Here is a 23,914-nt window from a genome sequence, read left to right as displayed (position 1 = left end):
ATTAGTTTGCAGGTCAGACGTTTTCATGAGAAGAGCAATTTTCGGGATGTCTCATGGTCTGACAAACACCGCTGTAGCTTGGCCACTTCCCAACACAGATACTGTATCTATAGCTAAAAAACGTAGAGATTTTTTTGTGTTATGTTACTTAGATTTACGCACCGGTGCAGCAATAGACTCTAGAGAAGATTTTTAAGCCTTGAGACAATTGAGACATGAATTGTGTATGTGTGCCATTTCAAGGTTGAATGGCCATGACAAAATATTTAAGTGCCTTTAAATGGGGTATGGTAGTAGGTGCCAGGCGCACCGGTTTGAGTGTGTCAGAAACTGAAGCACTGCTGGGTTTTTCACACTCAACAGTTTCCCTTGTGTATCAAAAATGGTCCACCACCAAAAGGACATCCAGCCAACTTGACACAACTGTGGGAAGCATTGGAGTCAACGTGGGCCAGCTTTCGACACCTTGTAGAGTCCATGCCCTGATGAATAGAGGCTGTTCTAAGGGCAAAAGAGGCAGGTACAACTCAATATTCGGAAGGTGTTCCAAATGTTTTATACACTAGTGTTAAAAATACTTTAATCCCGGGTGGTGCAGTGGTCTAGGGCACTGCATCGCAGTGCTTGCTGTGCCACCAGAGACTCTGGGTTTGCGCCCAGGCTCTGTCGCAGCCGGCCGCGACCGGGGGATCCGTGGGGCGACGCACAATTGGCCTAGCATCATCCGGGTTAGGGAGGGTTTGGCCGGTAGGGATATCCTTGTCTCATCGCGCACTAGCGACTCCTGTGGCGGGCCGGGTGCAGTACGCGCTAACCAGGTCGCCAGGTGCACAGTGTTTCCTCCGACACATTGGTGCGGCTGGCTTCTGGGTTGGATGCGCGCTGTGTTAAGAAGCAGTGCGGCTTGGTTGGGTTGTGTTTCGGAGGAAGCATGGCTTTCAACCTTCGTCTCTCCTGAACCCGTACGGGAGTTGTAGCGATGAGACAAGATAGTAACTACTAACAATTGGATACCACAAAATTGGGGAGAAAAGGGGGTAAAATTAAAATAAAATGTAAAAAATACTTTAAAAAATAAAAACTTTATAAGGTGTTTTTGCATAACACCATAGGTGTAAACTATATGTACTTCCTGGTGTTAACATAATATATGAGGTACTATTGCATAACACCATAGGTGTAAACTATATGTACTTCCTGGTGTTAACATAATATATGAGGTACTATTGCATAACACCATAGGTGTAAACTATATGTACTTCCTGGTGTTAACATAATATATGAGGTACTATTGCATAACACCATAGGTGTAAACTATATGTATTTCCTGGTGTTAACATAATATATGAGGTACTATTGCATAACACCATAGGTGTAAACTATATGTACTTCCTGGTGTTAACATAATATATGAGGTACTATTGCATAACACCATAGGTGTAAACTATATGTACTTCCTGGTGTTAACATAATATATGAGGTACTATTGCATAACACCATAGGTGTAAACTATATGTACTTCCTGGTGTTAACATAATATATGAGGTACTATTGCATAACACCATAGGTGTAAACTATATGTATTTCCTGGTGTTAACATAATATATGAGGTACTATTGCATAACACCATAGGTGTAAACTATATGTACTTCCTGGTGTTAACATAATATATGAGGTACTATTGCATAACACCATAGGTGTAAACTATATGTACTTCCTGGTGTACCTCATATATTATGTTAACACCAGGAAGTACATATAGTTTACACCTATGGTGTTATGCAATAGTACCTCATATATTATGTTAACTATTGCATAACACCATTGGTGTAAACTATATGTACTTCCTGGTGTTAAAATAATATATGAGGTACTATTGCATAACACTTAATTCCCTAACACTGACAAAGTGTAACATCATCAGCACTAAGAACAGTATTAATTTAACACTCAAAAGTGTGGACACGTATAGACACTGGACCAGTGTTCAATTTGACACTGGAGAATTTGCTGTGTAAGGTACAGGGTAGGCTTTCATGATAATGGAATGGAATTTTGCTGGCCCTGGCATCAACAGATTTCTGCCTATGCCACTGCTCTGGGGTACCATCCATCACAGCTGTTCAGATTCAGATGTCCTGGAGAGTCTTGTGTACCCAAATATACCATCCCCAGTGGACAAGAGCTGGCCCATACAGTTCCCCCTGTTGTCAAACTGGGTTATAGTCACCAGAAGGGTAGGGGCTGTTGTTTGGGGATGACGCACATGTCTAATTTAATTGCAGTATTTGGTTAGCTGTATTTTAAATTATTTTACTTTTTTTGCCTGTTTCTTTATTTTAAATCCTTTCTGGAGGTGTTAAATTGTCCTCCCTTGCAGCATCTGGCTGTAAACATGAGGTAATGAAGAACAGATGAATGATTCATTAATTAACCATCATTAGCTACTTGCCTACTAAACAGCCTCTCCTAATACCACTGTTCCTGCCTGGCCTAGTTACTAGGCCTTCTCAACTCTTCACAAGGATGACCTAGCTAGCACCCACACACATGCATGTGTGCACGCACACACACGTACGTAGCCGCTAGCCCACAGGTAGCCATAAGGTCTAACACAGAGAGAGCACACACACACACACACACACACACACACACACCCCGGGGCGTTTTGACCTTCATCTCGGCACCCGGCTGACCTATTTAGACATGTTTAGAAGTCCCCCAGGTGTGGATAACCAATGAGAAACCAGCGCCTACTTTATGCTAATCAGGCTGGTGTTCAGCGCTCCCTGAAGCGAAGACAGCAACGCTGCTATCCTCTGCTTTAGTGTCTTATTACTAGAGCGTTCATTTCCCATGAATACAAAACATGCTCTGAAGGGTCAGTTGGTGAGATAGTCTACATCCCAAATGGCACCCTAATCCCTATAATAGTTCACTAGTTTTGAGCAGGGACCTTGTCAAAAGTGGTGCACTATTGGGAAAAGATTGCCATTTTGGACGGAATCTCTTATTCCGCCTTTAGATTCTCTCAATGGGAGAGGGAGATGGGAGAGAGATAATAGTTGAGAGTAAGAGGATTGTAGGCCTATATGGGGGAGAAAAATGACAAAAGTATTATTTTATTTTTCCATGTCGTTAAAGTTATGAGAATGTGAAGCAGTGACTCTCCAAGTGGACAATTCAAATACATTTCACTTTGAGAACAATGTGTTTGACCCATGTGTTCTGTTCTTCTCTTACATCGTTTCATAACTATAGTGAGTAGTGAGTCAAGACCAGTCTCCTTTCAACTTGATAAGTTCAGCAAATTCCTGAAAATGCATCACCTACATTTACAGTAATAAAAGACCATCACATAGTTGGTGCTATTATTGGTAAACCTTTACTCAAGCGTAGTCATTTAAGAGAGTAAAATAACATGATTTATTATTGACTTTATGACCACCGTATCTTTACCGTCTCTGTGTCCTCCTGTTAACAGAATGAATATTACTGTAGGTTGGACTTCCTGTGGAGGGACAAGTTCAAGAGAGAGTGTGAGGAGATCGAGACCATGGAGAACCTCAACAGGGTTCTACTGGAGAATGTTCTACCTGCCCACGTCGCAGAACACTTCCTGGGACGCAACTGGAAGAACGAGGTGGGGCAGCGACCATTCACAGAATATAACCTTGAGAACTCAGAACCACAGAACAAAACTAATTCTTATTCTAGAACTCTTTCAAGACAGGGCTGGTCCCTGCTGTTCTGCCGCAATAGGCGAGACCAAAAAAATTGCCTCGCAAAACTAGATTAGTCCCAGTAAGCAGACGTATTTTCCTGACATTGAAGTTAGGTTCAATTTAGGTTTTGAATGAAAGGTGAAAAATCATTTCCGTATATTTACATTTTTTAGGACGTTGAAAAGGCATATTCTCCGGACTTTGAAAAATACTTATTTTCCAGATGTTTAATTCAAGTTAATGTTCAGTTCTGAATGAAAGTGTTTTATTTTTTATTTCTAGTCTTCTATGTTTGGGCCAAATCAAGGCTGGTCAAGACCGGACAAATCTGAACCAAACATATCTGTGGATGCGGAAATCAAAGCCGGTCCAGAATTGCACCAAAAAAATACAAACAAAAGGCGTCGGTCCGTGCTTACTGAGGTGTAGTCTACAGTGTTGTCTGAAATGGACTTATGAATGCCCATCTATGTGGTAAGCCTACTGTTTGTAAAATACAAAAAAAGACATCTGGACAGGACTAAAAACAGATGTCCAAAAGACATTGGCTCGTGCTCATCTAAAAAGCCCTTATGCCACTGGTTGAGAGAAATTCTCATTGTTTTTGGGCAGAATTAAGTGAGGTTAATGTGCTGTTGTTCTTGGAGGTGCGTCTTGGCCAGTTTAGCTCAGAAAATGCCGCCCTCGTCAATCTGCCAACATAGGTGGCCGCCTTATCCTGCATAATGAGCGGGCCGGCCGTGTTTCTAGAAGACAGAAAATAAATGCATTCTAGTACTAACTTTTGGAATTGCATTGATCCATTCCACTGACCTGTGTCTGTGTGTTTGCTTCTCTAGGATCTGTACCACCAGTCGTATGAGTCGGTATGTGTGATGTTCGCCTCCATCCCAGACTTTAAGGAGTTCTACACAGAGTCAGACGTCAACAAGGAGGGCCTGGAATGTCTCAGACTCCTCAACGAGATCATCGCTGACTTTGACGAGGTGAGTTACTCTGTCCTCATTGGTTTCTTATCACTTCTGTCACACATCTGTGTAGGAACAATAAGGAGGCCTGCATCCATTGTGACCATAGCATACGTGTAGGTATGTACGGCAGGACCAAATCGGAGAGATAGGTAGGAACAAGTCCATGTAAAGCTGTGTATGTTAGCAGTAAAACTTTGAAATCAGCCCTAGCCTTAATAGGAAGCTGGTGTAGAGGATAACACTGTAATATGATTGTTTTGGTACTAGTCAAGATTCTATACGCCGTATTTAGCACTAGCTGAAGTTTATTTAGTGCCTTATCCGCGTAGCCAGAGAGAGTAGAGCATTGCAGTAGTCTAATCCTGAAGTGACAAAAGCATGGATTAGCATTGCTGCATAATTTTTGGACAAAACGTTTCAGATTTTAGAATGTTAAGAAGATGGATATGTTTGTCAAAAGAGAGATCAGGGTCCAGACCGAGGTCCTTCACAGTTTTATTTCAGACGAATGTACAACCGTTAAGATTCATTCTCAGATCCGACAGCAGATCTCTTTGTTTCTTGGGACCTAGAACTAACATCTCTGTTTTGTCCGATTTTAAAAGAAAAACATTTGTTGCCATCAACTTCCTTATGTCTGAAACACAGGCATCCAGGGTAGGGAATTTTGGGGCTTCACCAAGTTTTATTGAAAATGTGTGTGTCGTCTATATAGCAGTGAAAGTTGACATTCTGTTTCTGAATGACATCACCAAGAGGTAGCATATACACTGAGTATACCAAACATTAGGAACATCTTCTTAATATTGAGTTGCACCCCCCATTTTTCCCTCAGAACAGACACAATTCTTGGGGGCATGGACTCTACAAGGTGTCGAAAGCATTCCACAGGGATGCTGGCCCAGGTTGACTCTGATGCTTCCCACAGTAGTGTCAAGCTAGCTGGATGTTCTTTTGGTGGTGGACCATTCTTGATATAGACAGGAAACTGTTGAGTGTGAAAAACCCAACAGCGTTGCAGTTCTTGGCACAAACCGGTACGGCTGGCACCTACTACCATACCCCGTTCAAAGGCATTTCAATATTTTGTCTTGCCCATTCACCCTCTGAATGGAACACATACACAATCTATGTCTCAATTGTCTCAAGGCTTAAAAATCCTTCTTTAGCCTGTATCGTCCCCTTCATATCAATTGATTGAAGTGGATTTAACATAAGGAATCATAGCTTTCACCTGGATTCAGCTGTTCAGTCTATGTCATGGAAAGAGCAGGTGTTCTTAATGTTTTGTATACTCAGTGTATAGGGAAAACAATACTGGTCCTGAAACAGAACCTTGAGGAACACTGAAACTTACCATTGATTTGTCAGAGGACAAACCATCCACAGAGACGAACTGATATCTTTCCGACAGATCTAAACCAGGCAAGAACTTGTCCGTGTAAACCAATATCCAATCTCTCTGAATGAATGTTGTGATTGAGGACAGACTCAGAGCCTTGGTCTGACGCCATTCAAAAGTAATTTACCACCTTCACGAGTGCGGTCTCAGTACTATGATGTCTAAAACCAGACTGGAGTGTTATGTATACATTATTTGTCTTCAAGATGGAAGTGAGTATCTGAGCAACAGCTTTATTTTTTATTTATTTTTAGGAATGGGAGATTTGATTATAGACTGATTTAGCTTTTTCAGGAGAGGCTTTATTCCTGGCTCCTTTAGTGAGTTTGGTACACATCTGGAGAATAAAGAGCCGTTTATTAAATTCAACATAGGAGGGCCAAGCACAGGGTGTAGCTCCTTCATTAGTTTAGTTGGAATAGGGTCCAGTAGACAGCTGGAAGGTTTAGAGGCCATGAATATTTTCGTGAATGTGTCATGATTCAAAAACTCAAGTGTCTCCATTGATCTGAAGTCTTGGCAGTTCTATGCAGATTCAGGACAACTGAGTTTTGGAAAAATACACATATTCAAAGAGGAGTCTTTCATTTGTTTTCTTGTGATCATGATCTTTTCATTGAAGATAAGTTAATGAAATCATCACTACTGAAGTTCACTTCCATCCTCACTTCGAGATTGCTGCTCTCTCTCTATCTCTGTGTGTGTGTGTGTGTGTGTGTGTGTGTGTGACAGCTCCTGCCCAAGCCTAAGTTCTAACCTCTCTGTGTGTGTGTGTGTGTGTGTGTGTGTGTGTGTGTGTGTGTGTGTGTGTGTGTGTGTGTGTGTGTGTGTGTGTGTGTGTGTGTGTGTGTGTGTGTGTGTTTGTGTGTGTGTCAGCTCCTGCCCAAGCCTAAGTTCTAACCTCTCTCTCTCTCTCTGTGTGTGACAGCTGCTGTCCAAGCCTAAATTCAGCGGGGTGGAGAAGATAAAGACTATTGGCAGCACCTACATGGCTGCTACTGGGCTCAACGCTACACCTGGACCTGAATACACACAGGTACATGACACACACGCATAACTGTAGGGATAAATTACCTTTTTCCCCTCAATGACAGTTTATGGTGTGAATAGGAGGAGATAGATTTTAAACCCACAGAAATGATCAAACTCAGCTACAGCATCAACCCACCTTGAATTCCAGGTGTAGAGCTGTATGGTGGTGCTAAACAACACTCCCTGTCATCTCTTCCCTCTCCTCCCCTCTCTCCTGCCCTTTTCTGTCTATTTCGTATCTCTCTACATTACCATTTCTCTGTTTCCTCTCTCTGCTTCCCCCTCTCTCTCTCCTTACACTATCTTTCTCTCTCTCTCTCAGGAGCATGACCGTCAGTACATGCACATTGGCACCATGATGGAGTTTGCCTTCGCCTTGGTCGGGAAACTAGATGTCATCAACAAACACTCCTTCAATGACTTCAGGCTACGAGTTGGTATGTGTGAGTGAGTGAGTGAGTGAGTGAGTGAGTGAGTGAGTGAGTGAGTGAGTGAGTGAGTGAGTGAGTGAGTGAGTGAGTGAGACTGGTACAGTCTGTCTTACATGGGACCTCTAACCCCTCTTCCTGGTTGTGTCAGGGATAAACCATGGTCCGGTGATTGCGGGGGTGATCGGAGCGCAAAAGCCTCAGTATGATATCTGGGGGAACAGTGTTAATGTGGCCAGCCGGATGGAGAGTACTGGGGTACTGGGGAAAATACAGGTAATCAATTCATACATTTAGAATACAGCTACACTAATAGTAACGCTAAAATAATACCAGCTGCATGCAGTTTTATTTTGTACCACTAGTGGTCGCTGCAGAACTAGGTCAAGGCTAATGAATATGGTATACAGGTACAGAGAAGACGTTATGCAAATGTAGATATATAATAATACAGAACTATACAGTATACTCAAAGCCACTCTTCGACTATTGTTCTTTCCTGATTGTCTTTAGTTATTAATATAAAATATTACATTTACCACAGAGATCCTATTAAAAGTTCAATATGGAATTCTATGGAATTTTCTGCCTACATGTGATTTGTGTTTTCGCTGCTTCCAGGTAACCGAGGAGACGAGTCGTATCCTGTTGACACTGGGCTACATGTGTTCATGTCGCGGCATCATCAATGTGAAGGGGAAGGGAGAGCTCAAGACCTTCTTCGTACACACAGAGATGACCAGATCGCTGTCGCAAGGGACTGTAATGCCTTGAACATCATACACTGAGCAATTTACACACACAGGCCCGCAAGCACACACACACACACACACACACACACACACACACACACACCCGCAAGCACGCACACTCTTAAACTATACAAACACATGCATTTACATACACACAAATGGACTTGCACACACATCAGGGCTTCAAACCGGTTCAGGGAACCTAACCAAAAACCGGTAAATAGCTAAATTTGTCAAGGAACAGAAACGGAACCAGGAACGATAGTGATCCAAACTGTTCCGGAACAAAACCATTATTTTAAAAGCATGGTAAGTGGTTAATAATGTTATTTTACGTTCCAGGCATTTTGTTCTAGTCCCCCCCCCCAAAAAAAACTTTACAAGCGTGATTCAGAAGTTAGGGAGAGAGAATTTTTATTAGCTAGAGAAGAATGGATTAACTTTATCAATGCTAGTTAAGGATACTATAACAACCCTGGGTTTATAAGCGCGGATATCGACTCTGCCGCTTGAGCATGCTTTTGCGGCACAGTCGATAGTGCGCTGGACTTCGGGCTAGAAGGTCGTTGGTTCGAGACCTGCTCCCTGCCTGTATTAGTACAATACTATAGGCCTGGTTATCACCTTTTCGTTGAAATGATTAAACCTTACAAAAAGGTAAGACGTGTTTTTAATTCTGGTGGCGCTTGTCAGTTAGCTAGCTAGCTCAAGCTTGTTAGCTAGTTAGCGCAAAGGACATTCAATATTTCTCCATAGAAGCCGCTCCGCCTAGGTATAATTATGTGAACCTAATTCAGATAATGCATGTCATAACAAGATGTCCTGCGCTTCAAGCCTCCTCAACCCTATCTTGCTCTCTTCCCACCCACAAAATTTCAGTCGCATCTTGCCCCATAGGCTACACTTGCCTGTCCATCACGCATGGAAACAACTAGCTTGCCTGCTCTATCCACAATGATTGGTAAAGTAATTAATAGTGAATAAAGTACTTAAAAAAGGAACCAAAAGAAACTATATCAACCTGTACTTTTAGCTTTGAACCGGTTCAGAACTTTATTTTGCTGGTCGGAACAGTGTAACGGAACGAAAAAAAATGAGGGTTCTGTTCAGAATGAAATAATTGGAAAATAACTTTGGTTCCAACCCGACACACATACGTGCATGCACAAATACAGCACATACACACACACATACAAGGACTTATACAATCACACACACAAACACATTCAAAACTGCCTGCTGTAATAGAACGTATCTGTCAAGACTCCTTGTTTACAACAGTAACTCCCAGACCACTTCATCTGAACTAGACAGAAGGCAGACAACATTTAGAACAACAGACAGAACAACAGACCGACGGCTGTACATACAGTATTACCTGCATCGTCCCTCCTTAGCTGGTTACAGTAGTGGCTGGACTTCATACGTTACAGTCGTCCTTAGATGCTGATCTTAGGTCAGTTTTGCATCCCCGTCCCCCGTGTTTAGGATAAGCTGATCCTAGATCTGTGCGCAACGGGAATTTCTAGCTTTAGTGGATTTCAATGGCTGCCCGAGTGGTTGTGTGGTGCGGTGCAGAGACAGATATTGAGAGTATGTGTCAGGATTCTAGTCAGAGCCATCTTGGCACCAATAGTCCTTTCATCATTACAGTACTTTTAGTCAGAATGGGGAGAAAAAAAATTGGTGTCAACATGAACAGTAGTTTGCCAAACCTTCTATAGCTAACCTATCTCTAAGCTCTGGAGCAGAGCTTCTGTCAAGCAAAGAGCAATGTACGTGGACCTCAAGAGCAGCCGGGAATCAAGAGCTACTGGACTTTTGTAAGAAAACCAAAAAACTACATCAAGAACAGGAGAACGTTTCCATGTTTTGACGGCATCATTTTCTTACTCATTAAAACCATTTGTATATAAGTGAATCAATGTGCCTCCTGTCATTGAAAGTCGACTATTTATGATTGCATTTCACAAAGTAGTTTGATAAACAGGTATTTTGATCAAATATTGTACTTTATTATGTATGTCACAAACATGTGGGCCATAATGTATAGTTACAATCTTTGTATTTTAAAATATCTAATCTGATTTTATAATATATATAGCTATATATATATATATAATTATTTTTTTTAACTTTTTTATTTTATCTATCTTAAAATATATAATCTCTCTTTAAATATATCTCTATTTCTATAATGATCTATATCTTTAAATATTGTTACTACTCAGCACCACACTGACTGTATCAGTTGGGTGTGTTGTTGTGCCCATACATATTCACATTGATAAAACCATCACTCTCAATCCCTCACTCACTGCTCCCACTCTATCTCTGGTGTTGGGAATACGGACTTCCTCACACAGGAACCACTGATCCGTATCCCTCCTCAAAATTGCGTGTGATCCCGTTTTTCCTGAAGAACTCGGTGTGGATGTGAGAGATGCGGGCAAACTGCCTGCCAGGTTTGTAGAGGACAGGAGGCAGGCGTCTTCCATACTCTGATGAGGACAAGACTGGTGCAGGTCTGGAAGACTCCTGAAAGAGAAGAGAAACAGGGAATGAGCTGAAAGGGTAATAAAGATAGGAGAAAGTGAGAGAAAAGAGGATGATGGTAAATGAGAGAGCAGAAAAGGGGGAGAGCGGGTTAATCATTTAGATGTTTAACACCTTAGCAGACACCATTACACAGCTTTACACCCATACAATGATATACATAATATCTGTGTTTTATACCTGTAATTGGAGGTGGGTTGATGCTGTAGCTGAGTTTGATCATATCTGTGGGTTTAAAATGGATCTCCTCCAGTTCACACCATGAGCTGTCATTGAGCGCAGAATTCCTCTCAGAAAGGTAAGACCTAACTTTACTGTAATTAAACCTCTCTACAGTGAGTGCAGCCCATTCACTTCACAAGTGTGTTTGTTTGTCCACTCACTTAGCTAGTCAACTTCTCCACTTTCACTGACTCAGAAACTAGACCCACCACTGGTGCTGCTTCCTACCTGACAAGCATAATGACTGACATAGTTTCAGCACAGAAAGTGTTGGGAAACTTCCACCTCGCTAACAACCACCGGTGGCATACAGTGACAGCCAGCTGCTAGCTATATGTACTCCCATAACAACCTGTTCACGTATGGCTTGTCGGCTAGTGCAGATGCTGCCACACCTGCTGCGGGTCAAACAGACTGTCAACTGGGAAAATGTATGACTAGTTTCATGAAACCACAAAAAATATCAAATCAAAGGTGAAACTTACTGTGAAACGATACAGCTAGATTTGGTCTGGATTAATAACAGGCTATTCAAATGTAGCTGATAGGAATTGTCATAGGCAGAGATCTAGGGACTTGAACTCTGGTTTCAGAGTGAGTGCACTAACACCTGTGCCATGAAGGTCCAAACCCCTTGGTATAGATAGGCAAGTTATAGCACACTATGGTTTTAGTACACATCATAGTGGTGGTCATAATAACCGTATCAGGGCATACAGGGAGGCTGCTATACCACTTTACCCTCCCCAAATCCTAACACCACCTACTTAGATCAGCGCAGGAGCAACAGGTGTTACTGTACAGATGCCATATCTTAATTTGACCCACTTTCTCACAGCAGGAAAATAATCCTGCAGCAACAGAGAATGTAAATTATTATGTGGATTACAATAAATGTAGATTTTTTTTGTAGGGGTTGATACATTTTTGTTTGGGCAAATCAAGTCTGAAATGTTGAAGTGTAAATTAGAAGCCTTTTTAGACATTGAATACATTTGCATTTCCTGCCGTGCTGGAAAATTCCTGCAAAAACAGGATGGTCAAATTAAGATATGGCACTGTAGCTAGCTAGTTACCTCTGAGTACAAGTCTAGTCCCCTGCTGTTGGAGTGCTCTCTATCGTCGCGGTGTAGTTTGCTGTCATAGCCCTCCGCCCGCCGGTATATGCAGTCGTATAAGGTTACCTCCCGTGCCTATGGATTATTGGATCATTATAGGTTGGTGTGTGTGATAGAGAGGAAGATGGAGAGAGAGAGACAGACAGACAGACACAGAGGGGGGACGTGGAAGACAGTGGGATATAATGTTAGTGATGATATATGTAGCTAGCCATCTAGCTATGTTTGTTACAGTAAAAGGTGTGATAGATAGAGAGTGGGGGTGAGGGAGTCGTCTTGAAAACCTGACCCTAGGCAACACAGTGACGTCTCTGTGTTGACTCAGGTCGGGTTTTCAAGACTAGTCAGGAAGAGAGAGGGAAATGTGACGGGAGATAGAGCCCTGCTAGAACGTAACTTTCTGAGAACCATATGTCTCTTAAAGCTTGGTGAGAGCGTGGTTGTCCTATAATTATTTTGCATACAACCTTCCCACAACGTTCTGGGAATGGTGCAGGATAGTTGTTTGGCTTTGGAACATTCTCAGCACATTAAAGGAACTTGACAAAATAATGTTATTTTCTTGATATTTCATTACTTAAACAGAACGGTTCCTAAAAGTTCAAACATGATTACATTTAATTTAATTTTTGCTTATGTTCTAGGAAAGTTCCACAACTGGTTTGACCTTGGGAATGTTCTCAAATAGTTTAGAGAACGTTTGAAACAACATTCTTCCGTGGGAATTTCAATACTTCAGCATAACGTTTCCTACAGGTTTCCTCATGGTTCTATTGAAAGTAATGTTCTCAAATTGTTCCGGGAACATTAAGAAACAACGTTCGTCTGTGTGAATGTCAGTACTTCAGCATAACGTTTCCTACAGGTTTCCTCTGTCACACCCTGACCATAGTTTGCTTTGTATGTTTCTATGTTTTGGTTGGTCAGGGTGTGATCTGAGTGGGCATTCTATGTTGTGTGTCTAGTTTGTCTGTTTCTGTGTTTGGTCTGATATGGTTCTCAATCAGAGGCAGGTGTTAGTCATTGTCTCTGATTAGGAACCATATTTAGGTAGCCTGTTCGGTGTTGGGTTTTGTGGGTGGTTGTTTCCTGTCTTTGTGTTTGTTGCACCAGATAGGGCTGTTTCGGTTTTGCCACATTTATTGTTTTGTATTAGGTTCATGTTGAGTTTTTCTATTAAAAAACTTGAACTATAACCACGCTGCATTTTGGTCCGCCTCTCCTTCCCAGGAGGAATCCCGTGACATCCTCATGTTTCTAGATAAATTCATGTTCTCATTCATGTTCTTAGAAACAACATTCTTCTGTGGGAACGTTCAATAAAAAAACACAAAAAAAAAACAGTTACGTCAAAGAACTTTCTAAGAATTTTCACACTTCTGTTCTCAGTCAGGAAACGTAGGGCTTTGTTCCCAAAACCAATTGGAAACCAAAAAGGTACATTCCCACAACTTCTAAGGAACCAATTGTGCTAGCTGGGAGAAAGGAGAGAGGGGGAGAGAGACAAAGGGGTTAGAGAGTGAGAAAGAGTGAGAGGGACACACACACGGAGAAAGAGAGACGGAGAGAGAGAAATATAGGTTTTTCTAGCTAGCTAGCTAGCTTAGCTAAGTAAGTTAGCTAGCCGTTCGCTAACGTTAGCTTGCAAGTAGCAACCACCCATACCTTTGAGTCACTATTGTAATAGGTTCTCTCTTTTGGTTCAGTTCGTCTTGGTGGAATGTAACTATACACAGATATAGTCGAAACTGGTTTTGTTTTCGATTCAAGTAACACATCCATCCTATAGCTATCTATGTAAAAAATAATAACGAACTTTCTAGTTTAGCTTGGTAAACAAAAAATAGCTACCAGTGGCGTCTATGGTTGCTAAGATACTAATCCAGTGCTACTGCGCACTAGGAACACACATCTCTGTACTTTCCTAGACTGCGTAGCCACATTTATTACCGCAATAATATACATTTTGCTTTCTTTTTTTCTCTCCATCATCTGCATTTAATCAATCTGAGAACGAGTTAGTTTAAAGCAACATGGTCCTATATGCACCTTTACAAAATGCCCATAAAAATGTATTACACACTAACTGGTATGAGGCGTATACCAAACTTCTAAAAATAATAGACAGTATAGGTCTCTGGTTCGAATCCCCGAGCTGGCAAGGTAGAAAAACCTGCCGTTCTGCCTTTGAGCAAGGCATTTAGTCTCCAGCAACAGCTACTCCCCGGGTGCCAATGATGTGAACATCGATTAAGGCAGCTCCCCGCACCTCTCTGATTCAGAGGGTTTGGGTTAAATGAGTTTCGGTTGTTCGGTTGAATGCATTCCTTTGTCCAACTGACTAGGTATTCCCTTTTCCTCGAATGCCACCACATAGTGCAGTGCTAAATGGGTTTGATGATGAGATACCATAATGACCAGTCCTCTCCTCTGCCTAGTCCACTGATTGCTTTATGCCAGTAGTCTTTCTGTCTAATGTGTGGTCAGCTCACCTCAGCTCTGATTGCTAGTGGAACTGGTGTGTGTGTGTCACAGGTGGCTGGTGGCACCTTAATTTGGGAGGGCATGCTCATTATAATGGCTGGAATGGAATGAATGTGTTTGACACCACTCCATTCCAGCCATTATTATGAGCTGTTCTCCCCTCACCAGCCTCCCGTGGTGTGTGTGTGCGTGCGTGTGTTCCAGTGTTTTCCATCCCTGCGGGAGAGTACAGATCACATCAATACCATCACCCTCTGCTGGTACAGGTCTCTGTAGGATGGAGAGTGACACAGCTGCTGCTACTGCTTCTGTTGCTGTGTGTGTGTGTGTGTGTGTGTGTGTGTGTGTGTGTGTGTGTGTGTGTGTGTGTGTGTGTGTGTGTGTGTGTGTGTGTGTGTGTGTGTGTGTGTGTGTGTGTGTGTGTGTGTGTGTGTGTGTGTGTGTGTGTGTGTGTGTGTGTGTGTGTGTGTGTGTGTGTGTGTGTGTGTGACAGCCCCTAGGTGTATTAAAATTAATGGCCAGGTTGGCTGCCCTGTAAGGTGGGACCCATCAGAGAGTTGTGGGAGTTCTAACCACGTGACCCGGTGTTACAGGAGCACTATTGGACATTCTAGTTAGCCCTAACAATTCACTGTGGTGGCTCTGCACACACACACGCACATGGTTATGGGATCAACAAAAAGAAGACACCTGTACCATGTCAGATATAGAGTTGAAATGCATTCAATTTGAAGTTTGCATCCCAATATTCCACTTTGTACACATCACAGAAGACTGAAATGTAACATATAATTTGACATAGAAACACCATGTTTTTGGCTGTTGTCATGACATTGGCCTGCTAGGGACGTTTTCCTTTATGACGTAATTTGTAATCAAGTTATGATTAATTATGTGTATTTGTAATTCTGTGTGATTAGTTAGGTATTTAGTAAATCAATAATTAAACCCAATTTGTATTGCTGATTCAACTTGTTAGCCAGGGTTCGTGAAGATAACCAAGAATTTACAACTTTCAGATGAGACTGAATTAAGGTGACGATTAATATTGACTGCTATTGATGTAAAATATTACTAGGTCTTTAAGAGTTTATTCGGAAGATAACAGCTCTACAAATATTATTTCGTGGTGCCCCAACTCTCTAGTTAATTACATTTACATGATTAGCTCAATCGGGTAATATTAATTACGGATACATTTTTTTATAGAATAGCATGTCATATCACTTAATTTTTTATTAATTATGAAAAATATTAATAACATTCCACCCATGAGGCCACTAGTCATTTGACTGTAGGAAAGGCCAAGAAAGTGTGAAATACATTGGCACACACACATACACAGACGCATCCCTCTCTCGCTCTCGCACTCTCTCTATCTCTATCTCTCGCTCTCTCCACCTGCTGTTGTTATTCTCTCTGTCTACCATAATTACAGAGGAACAGCAGGAGATAGGCCAATAAAAGACTCACACTGTGCTAAGAGGCTGGGCTGGAGTATCACACACACACACAGACTCTGGAGGAGAGAGCCAAGGAGTGAGAAAGAGAGACAGGAAAAAAAGGAAGATAAATCTTCTTTCTTATCATTAGGCGTTACCCTAAGTGGCTAAACTCCCAGGCAATTTTATAGACATCTGGCTGTTTCATAGGCCCATGAAAGACAGCATACACCTGTGTGAATGGAGTCTATCTTGAGAGAGGGAAAGAAAGAGATAAAGGAGAGTGAAGATATAAGACTAGAGAGAAGAGGAGAGAAGGATGGGTGAAGGGGTGAGAAAGAGATACCTGCTTTCTTTCATTAGTTTCAGTCACTGTGTTCTCTGCCCAGTAGAAACCAGGGAGTAATCCAGTTATGAGCCTGACATTTGAGAGGGAGACGGTGATATTTGGTTAGTTTCTCTCTCTCTCTCTCTCTCTCTCTCTCTCTCTCTCAGCACCTGGGGGTTCATTCAGGTCATTAAGTTCTCTCCTGTTACGTGCACACACGCACGCACGCATGCTCACACACACACACACACACACACACACACACACACACACACACACACACACACACACACACACACACACAACACACACACACACACACACACACACACACACAAATCACATGACATTCACTTGATGTCATCTATAAAATAGCCTCGAACACTCTACTCAACAAACTGGATGCAGTCTATCACAGTGCCATCCGTTTTGTCACCAAAGCTCCATACACTACCCACCATTGTGACCTGTACCCTCTCGTTGGTTGGCCCTCGCTTCATACTCGTCGCCAAACCCACTGGCTACAGGTTATCTACAAGTCTCTGCTAGGTAAAGCCCCGCCTTATCTCAGCTCACTGGTCACCATAGCAGCACCCACTCGTAGCACGTGCTCCAGCAGGTATATCTCACTGGTCACCCCCAAAGCCAATTCCTGCTATGGTCGTCTTTCCTTCCAGTTCTCTGCTGCCTATGACTGGATCGAACTGCAAAAATCTCTGAAGCTGGAGACTCATATCTCCCTCACTAGCTTTAAGCACCAGCTGTCAGAGCAGCTCACAGATCACTGCACCTGTACATAGCCCATCTGTAAACAGCCCATTTATCTACCTACCTCATCCCCATACTGTATTTATGTATTTATCTTGCTCCTTTTACCCCAGTATCTCTACTTGCACATTCATCTTCCGCACATCTATTCCAGTGTTTAACTGCTATATTGTAATCACTTCACCACCGTGGAATATTTATTTCCTTAACTCCCTTATCTTACCTCACCTCATTTGCACTCACTGTATATAGACTTTTTGTTTTCTTTTGTTCTACTGTATTATTGACTGTATGTTTTGTTTATTCCATGTGTAACTCTGTGTTGTTGTATGTGTTGAATTGCTACGCTTTATCTTGGCCAGGTCGCAGTTGCAAATGAGTACTTGTTCTCAACTAGCCTACCTGGTTAAATAAAGGTGAATAAAAAATGTTAAAAAACACAAATGAATCCGTTATTTGCACTTCTGAGAAGATAATTGATTTAGTGTGATTAGAGTGCCCTCTGCTGGCTGCTTTCTGCAGTGCATGTGCATCAGGTCCATTCACTCGTCCAATGCATGGTTTCCCAAACTCGGGTCCTGGACCCCCAAAACGTGCACCCAGGGGGGGCCCCAGGACCGAGTTTGGGAAACCCTGGTCTACTGTATTAATAATCAAGGCAGGTTTATTGGTTGATAATAAATCCAAATGGAGCTGATCGTGGACTACACGAAACAGAGGGCAGAGCACACCCTCATCCACATTGACAGGGCTGTAGTGGAGCAGGTTGAGAGCTTCAAGTTCCTCGATGTGTACATCACTAAGGAATTTGTATGGTCCAAACACACCAACACAGTCATGAAGAGGGCATGATAATGCCTCTTCCCTCTCAGGTGGCTAAAAAAGAACTGCACCATTGAGAGCATCTTGACTGACTGCATCACCGCTTGGTACGGCAACTGCTTGGCATCCGACAGCAAGGCACTTCAGAGGGTAGTGCGTACGGCCCAGTACATAACTCTTTTGACTCATCACATACGCTGCTGTCACTGTTTACTATATATCCTGTAGCCTCGTCACTTTATCCCTATATGTACATATATACATACTGTATAGGGCTCCCGGGTGTGGTGCAGTGGTCTAAGGCACTGCATCTCAGTGTTATAGGCATCATTACAGACCCTGGTTCGATTCCAGGCTGATTGGGAGCCCCATAGGTCGGCGCCCTGGGTTTGGCCGGGGTAGAATAAGAAATAAGAATTTGTTCTTAACTGACTTGCCTAGTTAAATAAAAATCTATCTCATTACCTTGTACCCCTGCACATTGACTTGATACTGGTACCCTGTGTATGTAGCCAAGTTATCTTTATTCCTTGTGTTATTATTTTTCTCTCTGCATTGTTGGGAAGGGCCTGTAAGTAAGCACCTGTTGTTTACAAAGCACGTGACAAAATTTGATTTGAATTTAATCACCAAGGATGCAATGCATAAAATGTTTAACTTGTAGTGTATTTGAGTTCTAAAAAGGCTTCTGAAGTTTGTCATTTCCACTTTGAAATGTCAGACTTGATCTTCCCTTAGGAAAAATGTATCAAATCCTACAAAAATGCCAATTAATTATAATCCACATAATAATTCACATTTTTTTATTGATGCAGGATTATCTCCTGGTATAGCAGGAGCTCAAATTAAATGACATCAGTAGCATGTCATTTCAGCCATTAACCTTACTTTACAACTATTCATTCTAAACATTTTGCATCGTTATTCCTATCATTTATCACTGTGTAAAAATGATGGGCTCTCATTGCTAGTGTATTCCTTAAAACATTAATTAAGTCTTAAAGGAGAGGGGCTATTTGAATTAAACACTGGGGACTGTAGGGACTAATGCATGCTCTTAGAGAAAATAACATACTGCATCATGTTCATTAGCCACCAAATGAATGAAAATGGACTGAAACATAGAGGGACTACCAGGGACTTTTCCAATAAGAAACACAAATTTTCATTTTCTGTTGCAAAATGTTTTAAAACGCTTCCAATTTTGTGCCGTAATGAACACAACCCGGGTAGAAGACGGTGGGCCTAATGTCATAAAGAAACTTAATGAAACCCTGTTCATGAATCTATTAAACTAAAGGTCAAATTAGCATTTTAACTTTGGTTTACGAGTGGCTGTTAAAGTAATGGATAAATCAAACAAATGTTTTTTTTTCCCCCTGTAATTTTGGGTGAAATCTGTCCTCAGTTCTGTTCAACACACTCCCTGCACACTGGTCTGAGCACAGTTGTTTGATATAGTGTTTGTAGTGTGTATCTTTAAAATTTATTTAACTTGGCAAGTCAGTTAAGAACAGATAGTTATTTACAATGATGGCCTACCCCAGCCAAACCCTCCCCTAACTCGGACGATACTGGGCCAATTGTGCACCGCCCTATGGGACTCCCGATCACGGCCAGTGTGTCTGTGTCTGTGTGTGTCTGTGTGCGTGCGTGTGTGTTTCCACTACCAAAATGACCATGAGTTTGCCTGATCTTGACAACATCCATTTCATGTGATAGGAAAGAAAACAATCACTTCAGTAAAATAGTATATTAACTACATGTTATATTACAAAACAAAAACACTCTGGAGTTTTAGTTTATTTTTACAGGGACAGTGCACATTAATCAACATTTCAGTAAAAATGCCAGTTTAGCCAGACGGCTAATTTTGAACTGCAGTCTCTGGAGTCCCAGATACAAACAGACCTACATGTACCGTAGGCTCTAATCTATAAACAGTATAATCCACAGAAAATCTCTAATGCACAAAGTGTTAGGATAACCACTACACTGGCACAGCTAGACTAAGTGACTTGAAATCTTTGTTGACGGTGACTCAATTCAAGGACACCATTAAGAAATAAATTCAATTTTAATGTATGTAAAAGATGCAGAAAACTGTGCCTAATACATTTTATTGGATTATGAACTGTCACACTTTGCCTAAAAATACTTAATAACCTTTTACTTCTGTGGGATAAATCAGGGTCACACAGAGTTTCTTGGTAGTCTTAAACAAATCTACTTTGAAACAAATGTACACACCTCACACACATGGTTATGGGCTTAAAAAAGAAGAAGACGCCTGTACCATCAGATATAAAGCTGACATTTATTACATTTTGAGTTTGCATCCCAATATTACACGTTATATACACGACCTGTCAAAAAGTTTTAGAACACCTTGTAGAATTGAAGAATAATAGTGAAGATATCAAAACTATGAAATAACACATATGGAATCATGTTACTACAAAAAAAGTGTTAAACAAATGATGTTATACTTGATACTCAAATAGCCACCCTTTGCCTTGATGACAGCTTTGCACACTCTTGGCATTCTCTCATCCATCTTCACCTGGAATGCTTTTCAAACAGTCTTGAAGGAGTTCCCACATATGCTGAGCACTTGTTGGCTGCTTTTCCTTCACTCTGCGGTCCAACTCATCCCAAACCACCTCAATCAGGGTTGAGGTCGGGTGATTGTAAAGGCCAGGTCATCTGTTGCAGCACTCCATCACTCTCCTTCTTGGTCAAATATTCCTTACACAGCCTGGAGGTGTGTTGAGTATTTGTCCTGTTGAAAAACAAATGATAGTGGGACTAAGTCCAAACCAGATGGGATGGCATATCGTTGCATCATTCTGTGGTAGCCATGCTGGTTAAGTGTGTCTTGAATTCTAAATAAATGACAGTGTCACCAACAAAGCACCGCAACACCTCCTCCTCCATGAGATCATCCGTTCACCCACACCACGTCTCACAAAGACATGGCGGTTGGAACCAAAAATGTGTCTAATGTCCATTGCTCGTGTTTCTTGGCTCAAGCAAGTCTCTTCTTATTATTGGTGTCCTTTAGTAGTGGTTTCTTTGCAGCAAATTGACCATGAAGACCTGATTCACACAGTCTCCTCTGAACAGTTGATGTTGAGATGTGTCTGTTACTTGAACTCTGTGAAGCATTTATTTGGGCTACAATCTGAGGTGCAGTTAACTCTAATGAACTTATCCTCTGCAGCAGAGGTAACTCTGGGTCTTCCTTTCCTGTGGCGGTCCTCATGAGAGACAGGTAACTCTAATGAACTTATCCTCTGCAGCAGAGGTAACTCTGGGTCTTCCTTTCCTGTGGCGGTCCTCATGAGAGACAGTTAACTCTAATGAACTTATCCTCTGCAGCAGAGGTGACTCTGGGTCTTCCTTTCCTGTGGAGGTCCTCATGAGAGACAGTTAACTCTAATGAACTTATCCTCTGCAGCAGAGGTAACTCTGGGTCTTCCTTTCCTGTGGAGGTCCTCATGAGAGACAGTTAACTCTAATGAACTTATCCTCTGCAGCAGAGGTGACTCTGGGTCTTCCTTTCCTGTGGCGGTCCTCATGAGAGACAGTTAACTCTAATGAACTTATCCTCTGCAGCAGAGGTGACTCTGGGTCTTCCTTTCCTGTGGCGGTCCTCATGAGAGACAGTTAACTCTAATGAACTTATCCTCTGCAGCAGAGGTAACTCTGGGTCTTCCTTTCCTGTGGCGGTCCTCATGAGAGACAGTTAACTCTAATGAACTTATCCTCTGCAGCAGAGGTGACTCTGGGTCTTCCTTTCCTGTGGCGGTCCTCATGAGAGACAGTTAACTCTAATGAACTTATCCTCTGCAGCAGAGGTGACTCTGGGTCTTCCTCTCCTGTGGAGGTCCTCATGAGAGACAGTTAACTCTAATGAACTTATCCTCTGCAGCAGAGGTAACTCTGGGTCTTCCTTTCCTGTGGCGGTCCTCATGAGAGACAGTTAACTCTAATGAACTTATCCTCTGCAGCAGAGGTAACTCTGGGTCTTCCTTTCCTGTGGCGGTCCTCATGAGAGACAGTTAACTCTAATGAACTTATCCTCTGCAGCAGAGGTAACTCTGGGTCTTCCTTTCCTGTGGCGGTCTTCATGAGAGTCAGTTTCATCATAGCACATGATGGTTTTTGCAACTGCACTTGAAGAAACTTTCAAAGATCTTGACATTTTCCATATTGACTGAAGGTTCATGTCTTAAAGTATCAAATCAAAATCAAATCAAATGTATTTATATAGCCCATTCATACATCAGCTGATATCTCAAAGTGCTGTACAGAAAGTAATTATGAACTGTCATTTCTCTTTGCTTATTGAGCTGTTCTTGTCATAACATGGACTTGGTCTTTTACCAAATAGGGCTATCTTCTGTATCAAATCGAAGTTTATTTGTCACATGCGCCAAATACAACAGGTATACAACCTTACGGTGAAATGCTTACTTACAGGCCTTAACCAACAGTGCAATGTTGAAGTAAAACAAAAGGTATTAGGTGAACAATAGATAAGTAAAGGAATAAAAACAACAGTAAAAATACAGTGAAAATAACAGTAGCGAGGCAATATACAGTAGCGAGGCTATAACAGTAGCAAGGCAATATACAGGCAACGGTTAGTCGGACTAATTGAGGTAGTATGTACATGTAGGTATGGTTAAAGTGACTATGTATACAGTTGAAGTCGGAAGTATACATACACTTAGGTTGGAGTCATTAAAACTAGTTTTTCCTCCACTCCACAAATTTCTTGTTAACAAACTATAGTTTTGGCAAGTCGGTTAGGACATCTACTTTGTGCATGACACAAGTAATTTTCTCAACAATTGTTTACAGACATTCTTTCACCTATAATTCACTGTATCACAATTCCAGTGGGTCAGAAGTGTACATACACTAAGTTGACTGTGCCTTTAAACAGCTTGGAAAATTCCAGAAAATGATGTCATGGCTTTAGAAGCTTTGATAGGCTAATTGACATCACTTGAACCAATTGGAGGTGGACCTGTGGATGTATTTTAAGGCCTACCTTCAAACTCAGTGCCTCTTTGTTTGACATCATGGGAAAATCTAAATAAATCAGCCAAGACCTCAGAAAAAAAATGGTAGACCTCCACGGGTCTGGTTCATCCTTGGGAGCAATTTCCAAAAGCCTGAAGATACCACGTTCATCTGTACAAACAATATGTATATACGTATGTATAAACACCATGGGACCACACAGCCGTCATACCGCTCAGGAAGGAGACGCGTTCTGTTTCCTAGAGATGAACGTACTTTGGTGCAAAAAGTGCAAATCAATCCCAGAGCAACAGCAAAGGACCTGGAGGAAGATGCTGGAGATGCTGAAGATGCTGGAGGAAACGGGTACAAAAGTATCTATATCCACATTATAACGAGTCCTATACTGACATAGCCTGAAAGGCCGCTCGGCAAGAATGAAGGCACTGCTCCAAAACCGCCATAAAAAAGCCAGATTACGGTTTTCAACTGCACATGGAGACAAAGATCATACTTTTTGGAGAAATGTCTTCTGGTCTGATAAAACAAAAATAGAACTATTTGGCCATAATGACCATCGTTATGTTTGGAGGAAAAAGGGGGAAGCTTGCAAGCCAAAGAACACCATCCCAACCGTGAAGCACGGGGGTGGTAGCATCATGTTGTGGGAGTGCTTTGCTGCAGGAGGGACTTCACAAAATAGATGGCTTCATAAGGAAGGAAAATGATGTGTATATATTGAAGCAACATCTCAAGACATCAGTCAGGAAATTAAAGCTTGGTAGCAAATGGGTCTTCCAAACGGACAATGACCCCAAGCATACTTCCAA

At 41.8% G+C, this 23,914-nt stretch overlaps 2 protein-coding genes across 4 annotated transcripts in view; one reads left to right on the top strand and one right to left on the bottom strand.

Annotated features, from left to right (window-relative positions):
• Nucleotides 1–10,231, top strand: part of adcy2b (adenylate cyclase 2b (brain)) — an 87,032-nt gene extending 76,801 nt beyond the window's left edge. For all 3 annotated transcript variants that reach the window (XM_042319525.1, XM_042319524.1, XM_042319523.1), the window contains 6 exons: nucleotides 3,485–3,643; nucleotides 4,565–4,711; nucleotides 7,027–7,134; nucleotides 7,453–7,567; nucleotides 7,710–7,834; nucleotides 8,180–10,231. In XM_042319525.1, coding sequence (XP_042175459.1) covers nucleotides 3,485–3,643; nucleotides 4,565–4,711; nucleotides 7,027–7,134; nucleotides 7,453–7,567; nucleotides 7,710–7,834; nucleotides 8,180–8,332 — 807 coding nt within the window. In that variant the 3' untranslated portion in view covers nucleotides 8,333–10,231. The remainder of the gene's footprint in view (nucleotides 1–3,484; nucleotides 3,644–4,564; nucleotides 4,712–7,026; nucleotides 7,135–7,452; nucleotides 7,568–7,709; nucleotides 7,835–8,179) is intronic.
• Nucleotides 10,232–10,327: 96 nt separating this feature from the next.
• On the bottom strand, nucleotides 10,328–14,079 carry cunh5orf49 (chromosome unknown C5orf49 homolog). Its single transcript, XM_024395094.1, has 3 exons — nucleotides 13,872–14,079; nucleotides 12,165–12,281; nucleotides 10,328–10,848 (listed from the first exon to the last, which is right to left on the bottom strand). Exons 1-3 carry the CDS (start codon nucleotides 13,986–13,988, stop codon nucleotides 10,669–10,671), a joined length of 414 nt encoding a protein of 137 aa, XP_024250862.1. The 5' UTR covers nucleotides 13,989–14,079; the 3' UTR covers nucleotides 10,328–10,668.
• Nucleotides 14,080–23,914: the final 9,835 nt, after the last annotated feature.

Source organism: Oncorhynchus tshawytscha, unplaced genomic scaffold, assembly GCF_018296145.1.
Source record: "Oncorhynchus tshawytscha isolate Ot180627B unplaced genomic scaffold, Otsh_v2.0 Un_scaffold_1528_pilon_pilon, whole genome shotgun sequence".
Taxonomy (NCBI): domain Eukaryota; kingdom Metazoa; phylum Chordata; class Actinopteri; order Salmoniformes; family Salmonidae; genus Oncorhynchus; species Oncorhynchus tshawytscha.
The sequence above is the reverse complement of the archived record's forward strand: the minus strand, read 5'-3'. Positions and strand labels throughout refer to the sequence as shown.

Coding starts and splice junctions, on each gene's coding strand:
- cunh5orf49 (XM_024395094.1), bottom strand. CDS start 13,988: ATGGATGTGTTACTTGAATCGAAAACAAAACCAGTTTCGACTATATCT. Junction 12,282..13,871: donor ATTACAATAGTGACTCAAAG/GTATGGGTGGTT, acceptor AATAATCCATAG/GCACGGGAGGTAACCTTATA. Junction 10,849..12,164: donor GACTAGACTTGTACTCAGAG/GTAACTAGCTAG, acceptor CTTCTCTTTCAG/GAGTCTTCCAGACCTGCACC.